This window comes from Octodon degus, unplaced genomic scaffold (assembly GCF_000260255.1).
Source record: "Octodon degus isolate 3935 unplaced genomic scaffold, OctDeg1.0 scaffold00155, whole genome shotgun sequence".
Classification (NCBI taxonomy): domain Eukaryota; kingdom Metazoa; phylum Chordata; class Mammalia; order Rodentia; family Octodontidae; genus Octodon; species Octodon degus.
This window is the reverse complement of record NW_004524731.1, coordinates 204,124-214,628: the sequence shown is the minus strand read 5'-3', so window position 1 is coordinate 214,628 and position 10,505 is coordinate 204,124. Positions and strand designations below refer to the sequence as shown.

Genomic DNA, 10,505 nt, shown 5'->3' with positions numbered 1-10,505 from the left:
AAAAAAAAGGAAAAATAAATAAATAAAAAAAAAGAAAAGAAAAAAAAAGGAAAAATAATTATATAAGAAAGTAAGTAGCTTTGTGCATGATGGTAGGCATGGGTGTAATTTTGTCAAGTGGAAAGCCAGTTTTTCCAGCACCATTTGTTGAAGAGGCTATCTTTCTTCTAGTGAGCTTGTTTAGCCTCTTTATCAAAGAGAAGGTGGCTGAATGTTGGCAGTTAAGTCTGAATCTTCTAATCTGCTCCATTGATCCTCAGGTCTGTCTCTATGCCAGTATCATGCTGATTTTATCACAGTAGCTTTATAGTATAATTTCAGGTCAGGGATTGTTATATCTCCTGCCTTTCCTTTGTTTCCAAGGATTGCTTTTGTCATTCTAGGTCTCTTCTTATGCCAATGGAATTTCAGAAAAGTTTTCTCTAGCTCTGTGAGGTATACTAATGGCATTTTAATTGGTATTGAATTGATTCTGTATGACAATTTTGGTAATATGGCCATTTTAACAATGTTCATTATTCCTATCCATGAGCATGGAATATTTTTCCTTTTTCTCAAATCCTCTTCTATCTCTTTTCTCAGAATACCATAATTTTTACTGTAAAATCTTTAACGTTCTTTGAGAGATTGATTCATAAATATCTTTGGGGATTTTTTGCATGTTATTATGAAAGGCGTGGCTTTCCTAATTTCATCAGTGTGTTCATTCTTTCTGTACAAAAATGCTACTGATATTTGTGTGTGGCATTTACATCCTGCTACATTGCTGAATTTGTTCATTCAATCCAAAAGTCTCTTGGTGGAGTTTTTGGGGTCCTCTATGTAGAGTATCATGCCATCTTCAAATAATCATAATTGACTTTCTTTCCAATCCATATTCCTTTTATTTTTCTTTCTTGTCTAATTCCTCTGGCTAATGTTTCCCAAACTGTATTGAGTAGGAGTGGAGACAGTGGACATCCTTGTGCTGTTCATGATTTTAAAATGAAGGCCTTTTCACAGCAATATATGTTTATAGCAGCACATTTTGTCATACCTAAATCCTGGAAACAACTCAGATGCTCATCAACCATAGAATGAATAAAGATGTGGTATTTTTGCATAAGGGAGTATTATTCAAGTATAAAACAGGGTAAACTTGAGTCTTTTATCAGTAAATTGATACAACTGGAAAATGTATTCTTAAGTGAAATGAAGAGACTCACATGTGCAAACATTGTATTGTCTCCTTAGTGTGAGAACCTGAAAAAGAAAAATACAACCTGGAAGGTACAATAGATATTGGCAAAAGGAAATGAATTTATTCAGAAAGGAAGAGTTACTGAGTTCAAGAGGACAGGAGAGGGAACTGGAGAAAGAGATTTATCTATGTATGTAAGCAGGAAGATTTGGATAACTGTTCTGTGCGTTTCTGCTGGTCTATGGAAAGAAGCAGTTAGTGGTTTAATTTGTTTCATCTCCTTTTTTCAGTTGTTTGTACTCTTCCTCTTTTTAATTTGCTATACAATTTTTTCTTTCTTTCAGTTTTCCACACATATATCTGATAATATGAATACCTGGTTGGAAGGCAACAGTATGTACTACAACAAATTCTGTGAAATTCGTATTACTTTGTTAAATGAAAATCTGTGTCTCTTGTACTTCTTTCTGTTTGAATTCTAATTTGTACTCTCTTTGAAAAATAAAAAATAAAAAGAAATAGGGAGAGTGAAAAAGGAAAAAAAAGAATTAAAAAAAGAACACAACACAAATTAAGCATTAACTGTTCCTTTTCATAGACCAGGAGAAATCCACAGTACAGTTGTCCAAAACATCTTGTTTACATATATAGATATATCTCTTTGTCTCATTCCTTCTGCTGTCCTTCTCCTCAATTCAGTAATTACTTCTTTTTGAATAGATTTATTCCATTTGCCCAATTTTTACTGTATGCTTCAGATTTTATTTTCTCTCTCAGTTTCTTACACTAAAGACATAATGCTACATTTTATACTTTACATTCTTAATACTTATGTATGTATATTTTTCTTTGTTTTCATTTAGTGGAGTTCTTTTAGAACAGATGGTTGATATAAAAATAAAAGGGAATTATTCCTTTGTAAAACTAAAGAAAATTAAGCCATAGCATGTGGAGAATATGGGGGGCATAGTTCTGTATTCTGGGGAAAAAACATCTTCTGGGCTGCCTCTCATTCATTCAGAGGCTGGCTTTGAATCTAAGTTTGCAATTGTGACTGTGCCTGTGTTCCCATGTGTATTTCCACAGTTTCCAGAAATGCAACCCTCACTTCCATTGTTAATCTCCCCTGTCATGTATTTGTGGGTTCCCTAGATTGCCAAGAGCACTATGTGTGACCCAGTTAGCAAACATTTGCATAAACCTTCACCTAAAATAAATAAATAAATAAATAAACCTTCACCTTTCATTTTGCTTGATGAAAAGTAATAACTGAACTTGCTTGTCTACTGTACAGCATAAAGTGAGGATAAAGAACTCAAGACAAAACCACTTTAAAGGACTTTCTAATTTGTCGTAGAAGAAACTTTATGCTCTTAAGAGATAACTGTTGCAAGGTACAAAGTTTCTTACCAATGGTTTTCATTTAAATTCAAACAAATCTAAAAATATATAAGATTTGCTTACAGAAATTGCAAAACTAGTGATCAGTGATCAATAAGCATCCTTAAGCCCACTAATTTATTGCAAATTGCCAACAATGCAATGAACTGTGAAAATGAAGATTGATTTTAGAGAATACAATTGTTGCATCGACGACTTTTTCTTAAAATAAAGCAACTCTCATGCCATTGTTCCACTATCTCTGCCTTGGAATGACTGGGCAATTAGAGTATAGTATGATTCTAGATCAATTGAAGTGAAATAATAAATGGGAACTGATTCAAGAATATTCATAGATGCAGTGGAATAGTGAGTTACTTTGTCAAGTTAATAAATTTATGATTTGGTGCCTAAAATTATCCTCCATTATTTCATATTTGGATATAATTAGCAGTCCTTATCCCAAAACAAGCACAAGAACCTGCATTTGGGCAGACAGCACTTCAAAATGTAAAGTGAAATGCAGTTAATAGGTAGTTCTCATCCAATAGCACTGGTGCCCCATGAGAAGAAATTAGATTTTTCCAGGTGCTCGGGGAAGGCCACATAGAAACAACAGGGAAAACAGGCATGTAGGAGCCAGCCCGCCCGTTCTACAGAACTGTTCTACAGAGAGAAACAGTACCTGCAGAATTTTTGATTTTAAAATTGTGTGAAAATAATTTTATTCTTTTCCTACCTGCTCCAAAGCATTTCGATATGGCAGTCTTGGTGCCATTTAGATTGTGTATTAAAACAATGTTAGTAATATTATACATACTTGTCTTATAATTAGTAATTAAAAATGAAATGTGTGAATTTCATTAGGTATGTATAAAGTTTGTAGTATAAAATATGCCCAGCCTATGAATGAGTTTTCTATTGGTGGAAAGTTCATAAAACGTATTCATTCATAAATTGGACAAAGTGAGTCTTACAAATTACACATGAAAATTGACAGCTCGAGTTTGTGTTCACAAAGGAATTAATCTGTTTATGGAACAAGGAAGAATGCTTAGTTAGAAGCACATAATGTAATTGCCCAATAGATTGGAAAGACCTGTGCATACTGGTCACATAGTAAGTAGGCTGGGGTCAGAATCTTTACGGTGTGCTTCCAGATGAAATCGAAACAGAGGAGGGCTTCTTAGAGAGCCCTCTCCTAGGAGTCTTCATGAGAAGATATAAAAACTGTTTGAGGGTTAAGAGAAATATCTACCTTTATAGTGACAATTTGGATAGGTGACTGTGTAAGAGAGTTAATGGACTGACACTGAGTAACAAATGCCTAACTAACTTGAATTAACACAGTGCTGGGTGTGGTAGGCTGGAGACCTGCCCAAGGCATGAGTGACGGTAACCAATAGGGTTGCTGCCTGAGAGGGGAGAAAGGAAATGAGGACCGACAGCTCACGGCTGCTTTTCTGGAGGAGGGCTCCACGCTTTTGTCTTCTCTTGGATGTGTTCTCTGGGCTTGCAGTGCAGAGCCTTCATCCTTCCCCGGCAGAACTTTGGGCCCGCAGTAAGGACGCCGATTGGGCACTGCTGTGAGCTCCAGATTTCAACCCAGTCGTCCGCCTGCACCGCGCAGGAGCACTTCTGCTGTTTGCACCTTTGGATTCTGTCGGCGTCGCTGTAAGCAACCTGACACATCCTTACATTCTGTGTACCTTGCTTTCAGTCTGTTTCTGAGCGAGCACGCATTGGCAGTGCGTCAGAACTGACAGCAAAGTGAAGAGGGCTTCAACACTGAAATGCAGGGAGAAGGTGGGGCCAGTTTTCAAATGGTATAGAAATTGGTGTAGTTAGTAACTTCTTGGCAAATTCAAAACAAAAGACACTTCTGTTGCAATATAAAGTTATATTATTAATATGAGAAGTATGATTCCATATTTACCCTAAAGTGTTGTGTCAACTTTATAAAATTTGTACCAAGATCCTTAGAGTGTATAATGTTGCTATTATCAATCTGTGAAATTTTGTCATATTAGCATATGTTCTACTTATGTTTGAAATTTAAAAAGTTGGTTAAAACTGTAGAAATATTATAGTTATTATTAAGATCAAGTGGTAAAAGTGTTTATATACATCTGGTAATGTTGTCCCACTTAATATAAATTTGAATTTTATTCATATACCACATAAAATTTAAAGATTCTACTTTTATCCAGGACATACTATTAGGTATAAATGAAGAATGTTTCCTAATTACTATGAGATTTGGGGAAAAAATACTATTTACAAAGGTTTTTTTCACATACAAGCGAAGTGGTGTGAGTGGATATAAGGTAGGTTGATTACAGAACCCATGATGAACACAAGATAATCGCAAGAATTTTAGCTATCACTGAGGTAAAAGATTGAGGAAGAAAATTAACCCACATTCCCCAGTAATGTATATATTTATCTATTCCTTCATTTATTTGGTGCAGGGTCTTGCTCTGCAGCTTGACCTCACAGTGATTCTCCTGTCTCAGCTTCCCCAGTACTGGGATTATAGGTGTGCACCAGCAATCCCAGTTGTGGTGGCTGGCGAGGCATGTGGTACCAGGAATCCAACCTGGGTCCTTGCACTTCCCAGGCAGGTTCTTAGGCCACTGAGCTATCTCCGCAGCCCTAAAGTGTACTCTTTCAGAGCAACATTGTCTTACATTATTGTGGTGACAGATGTAGTTTGTCACTCTGAAACAGGAAAAATAAGATGAAAGGTGGCAGGATGGGTGTCACTGACTGAGTTCTCCAGGTGCAAGAATGTCTTATATTGATTGATCCCCTTATGAAATATCTGGCCATGACTGACATTGATTCCTGGACAGAAGAAACCAGCTGTCCTTGTTGCCACACAGAGGGATGCATGGGGAAATGCGATGGATGAAGGAGGATATTTCTGGAAAGTGATGCACACCTAGTGAAGGTTCAACAATTCTGCCATGTTTATGTAAAGAAGGAAACTAAACACTGCTGTTGGATGGCTCTTAGTTTGCAGAAGCCAAACTGACCTAAGGGTACAAGGAGGAATAAAGCGAAAGAGAGAACTTTCCTTTCCTAGCACACAGGACCAGGGTCTCTGGTCACAAGGGAGAAGAACAGTAGGAGTCTAGAAGTTTTTGTTTTTATTATTAAAATAGGTTGATGTAGAAATAGTGTAATGTAAGGGCTGGTCAAATAGCTCAATGGATTAAAGCTCCTGAAAGCAGACATAGGGGCTGGGGGTTCAATCCCTGGACCTGCTATGCTGGCCCTGCCCCTGGGGCATGCTGAGATGGCAATTGAGACTGGGCATGGTGGTGCGGGCCTGTAATCCCAGCACTTGGAAGGCTGTAACAGGAGAATCACTACGAGTCTGATCTAGTAGTGAGACCCTGAACACCCAGTAAAGCTTTCCCCAAAAATACGAAAGAAAGAAAGAAAGAAAGAAAGAAAGAAAGAAAGAAAGAAAGAAAGAAAGAAAGAAAGAAAGAAATTGAAATAATGCAATGTAGTGTTCAAGGAAGTGCAAACAATTAGCAAGTAACATAACTACTTTACAAGCATATATGGAATTTTCCTTCTTTATCCCTTTGCTGATGTTTTTCTGCCCCGTGGGTGTTTTGAGGACCAGCATTCTCACACAGTCAAGGCATGTGACGGCCTTCCATCCGTGCTTCCATCCTCAGGGAAGGTCAGCAAGGCCCAGGCTCTGTGCCTAGTCACATAGCCTGGTCTCTCACATCACTCCCTTTTTCTTTTGTAGTTGCATTAGTTGAATCATGCTCAGACAAGGCTGCATAGTTCTCAAACCTTATTTTGTCTTCACTCCCAAGTGGCAGACTACAAATAACACTGCAACAGATTGATCATAAAAACACAACAACGTGTTATACATTCCAACGTGAGCGCCCGTACATATATTCACGTAACCTAACACATTGACAAATCACTCCCTCCTTATTCTTGCTTGTTGATTTATACACAGTGCAGGCTATGATGGTTATGACAGCAAGATAAGGATGATCAGGAAGATGTGGAAGACCCTGTCTTGACAGCAAATATGGAGCATCCTGTGCGGTCCTCACTTGCCCACATCATCAGTCTTGCTGCTTGGGTGCTGGTCAGAGGCTGCTGTGTTGGAACACTGCTCAGAGACCTCTGGGAGAGTGCTCAGGCTGGAGGGAAAGGTGGAATCAGATTCCACCACAGGGCAGGAGGAGCTCAGTGTTTTTTCTCCATTGTCTCGATTCCCAGGACGGTAGCCACCTAAAAGATGGTAGCCACAAATACACCCTCATCCTGTGGTTACTAAGGTTTTTGAGTTGCTCACATCTGCCAATGTCAGATCACTTCCATAATTTTTATACTTCCTTCTTTCATATTTTTTATTAATTTTAAAACTGAAAAAATAAACATAACTATGAGACCAAGTATGAAAACAGAGTAGTAACACGGTCAAAATATTTAAAGTTGTGTGTTGTTGTCTTCCAGTAGTTGCTCAGAATAGAACACATAGGCCTTTCCACTTATACCTTGTGAATTTATCTGCCAGTGTAACTCTGCAATGTTAAATTCTTGATTCTTCAAATTAAAAAAAAATAGATACGAATCTAGGTTAAGATATGCCTCTGGGTTCTTGGTGTGGATCTCCCCTTTTTGTTTTACAGTGGCATGGACTAGTTCTACAACTGCCTACACTGTGGATTGTGGGATACCGTAAGTTACGCAGAATTCCCCAGAGCAGCAGTTAAGAGGTAAAGCCCTCGCTCTTCCAGTTTTATCAATCAGCCTTTATTTTCTTAGATATCCAGCAAAGCCGCAAGACACTATCATTTCACACGGCCTGTGGGTTGCCACAGATGCTGGGACCTGGACACTGTTTTAATACTGCCAGATTGACCATAATAGAAACACTTCGCATATTCTTATGTCCTTCTTTAGCGTGACTGAACACAGTCTGGGGCCCCATAACGCTCAGGCCTTCTAGGCCCACAGCTTGTCATATCCTAATAGAATAACGAAAGGGTTTTTTTTCTTAACTTTCACCAACATTTGCTTTTGATCTTTTTGACATTTTCAAAAGCAAGTGAAAAACAATAATTTCACAGAAATTTAGAAATCAAACCATATACAAAATTGTAGCGGTACAGTCCTGCTACATTTTGTTTTCCTTGTTCCTCATTTATTTTTATTACTTTTTTGTTACAGACATTTATTTTAAAGAGAATATAGCAATAATTGACATGACATTAGAAGCAGTACACATTTAGGAAACCAAAGTGACAGATATTTTAAGCATGGCTTTCTCTGACAAAACAAAATTAAAAAGAGGGATATAAGTAAAGCACCATTTTTTGTGAAAAAAATATATATACACAAGATAGAATAGATACACAGCTTTCTCTTAGTTCAATGAGAAGAAAGGTTTGTACTAATATTGTTTAGACAAGATGTTATGTCTGCATCTTGTCCTCTGAATAACTACTTTGACGACAACAATATGCAATGTATCAATTATTGTAACTGTCCTACTAACCTGTTTTGAAACTATTTCTTTGCTATTTTTTCTTTTTTCCTCATTAAAATGCATCAAAAATAAATATACAAAAATAATAATTTCTCCACCCTGAGCTTGAAGAATATGACTTTCTTTAGCTTCCAGAAGCATTTCTAAAGAGCTGTGCACATGGTGCTGTAAAGCCTCGTGAGGTATGGAGACATGAGGGACCAGAGTTCTTTCTTCAGGCATCATAGCCAGAGGCCTGTTTATCTTGAAGCTATTTATTGATATGCTTCATCTGGATAGGTTACTTCTGCCCTGAATCAGAATAGCAATAGTTCCCAAGAGCATACTGTCAGCAATTATAGGTTGTGCAGAAGCTTTTTATTTTTTTTTTAAATGTATTTAGTACAGGGTCTACAGGGTCTCACTGCACAGGTCTACCTCGTAGTGATCCTCCTGTTTTCAGCCTCCCAAGTGCTGGGGTTACAGGCATGTGCCACCACCCCAGCCTCAATCACTGTCTCAGCATGCTCTGGGGGCAGGGCCAACATGGCATACGGGATTGAATCCTGGTTGCTGCCCCTGTGTAAACAGGTGCTTTAGTCCACTGAGGTATCTGGCCATCCCAGAAGCTTGGTTTTGACCAGTCTATTCATTAACCAATTCTGGCAAAGGCACATGAAAATGGAGACCTCTTCTCGCTGACTCACAAGATCCAGCCAAGTACTAAGTATCTAAGGGGATAACGTGCAAGGTGTCTTAGATGTGTTTTAAAAGGACCTATGTGAAAGGACTATGGACACCATTGCTTTTTACATTGTGCTTCAACTCTTTCAAGAATTCATTTTGCACAGTATTATGCTCAAGGATTAGCTGTCTGCAATTATTAAGATTAGGGTGTTTCTTAATAGAAAAACACAGGTTCCCAATGGTTCCCCACAGAAAGTAGCCTGGCACAGTAATTGTTCCTAAGGAGTTGTGTACATTTTCCTTTCACCTTTAGAGAGATCCAGAGAAGCAGGGAGCTGAGAGTCCCCTTCTGATGACAATATATTGTCTTTAGGCTGAGCTGAAAGACCACGGTCGGCACAAGTACAGCACAATCCAAGCACTGTGCACACCAGTCTCCATGCTGAAAATATCTCAGGAGAAATAGTGTCCCATGATGAAGAGAATCACTTAAGGTTTCCCACCACCCAGCCCCAGTTATCAATATTTAGCTAATATACACACTTGGGGAAACCAAACACTTTACTTAACAATTTTTGTCGTGTTTTTGAGAAAGACTGCACGCTATCCTGTGTTTCTGCCTGCTTTAAGAGTGTTTAAGTCACTGCATATAGCTTTTCTCTTTAACAGGCAAATATTGCCACATATCCCTAATATGAAGATTGTCCAAAGGCACTTACTTATCCACTCCCATCCAGCCTTTGGATTCCTCCCCTAGGGACTTCCTGTCACTATTTGCATTGCATACCCAGAGGGAAGTCCTCTCTTCAGGACCCTGTTCAGGGACCAATTTTCAGGAGACAGTCTACAAACTGAAGTCAGAGGACAACAAGAAAGGAAAGGCAATGAAACAAAATTTCAAGAAAGGAGCACAGGGGTCTCCAATGTGAGTAAGACAAGAGAGCTGGGGCTCTAAAAAGGCCTGTTTTTATTAGTAAAATAACAAGATTTAGCAATCTTGCAATCCAGAGTTCTATAAAATGTAACAGTTCTAGAAAATGTTCTAGAACATGAAAATGTAACAGGAACATGACAATTTTATACCATAATATTGAATTGTCTTTGCTTACACTGACCAGAAGCTGTCATGATCTGGGTGTTGTTGGCATCCTCCTCTTGCTCATAAACAAGAGAGGAAACAGCCTTCCCACCCTCTCGGGTTCCCAGGAAAGGTCCACAAACCTCAGTATCTGTGGCTGATCACCAGCCTGGCCCTGTACAATAGGAACTTGTTTTACTGAGTGAACCAAGGATTTTAGATTTTAACTGAAAGGCTAAAATAGGTGAAAGACTCATGATTGAATGATTTCTATGCTCTTATGTATAAAGTGACTACACTAAAAACCTTAATTTTTTTCTGTTTTTGGCATAACTGGGGATTGTACTCTGGTCCTTGTGCTTGCCAAGGAAGCACTTATTCTACTGAGCCATCTCCCCTGCCCCCTTAAAAACCTTTATTAATAACAATAATCACACACTCAGAGTTTTACCTTTGAAATTTTGAGGCTCTGTGTGTCTTTCTGTCCAAGTACAGCTGCATTTTTGCTGCTGCCTGGAGGTAGGTTCACGTTTCCATCCATGTCTGAAACTTCCAGAAGATCACTAGAATGAAGTCTTATAGCTCCTTTCTTTGTCCAAAGATTTAGCGCTCAAATTATATCTTGTGAGTGAATCCACAGTTGAAGATTATTGACAACTGAGTGA

General features: G+C 38.3%; 1 protein-coding gene across 1 annotated transcript in view; it reads right to left on the bottom strand.

Annotated features, from left to right (window-relative positions):
• Positions 1-4,252, bottom strand: part of LOC101564388 (ubiquitin carboxyl-terminal hydrolase 17-like protein 6) — a 36,144-nt gene extending 31,892 nt beyond the window's left edge. The window contains exon 1 of the mRNA XM_004642517.1: positions 4,014-4,252. Within this exon, the coding sequence (XP_004642574.1) occupies positions 4,014-4,252 (239 nt within the window). The remainder of the gene's footprint in view (positions 1-4,013) is intronic.
• Positions 4,253-10,505: the final 6,253 nt, after the last annotated feature.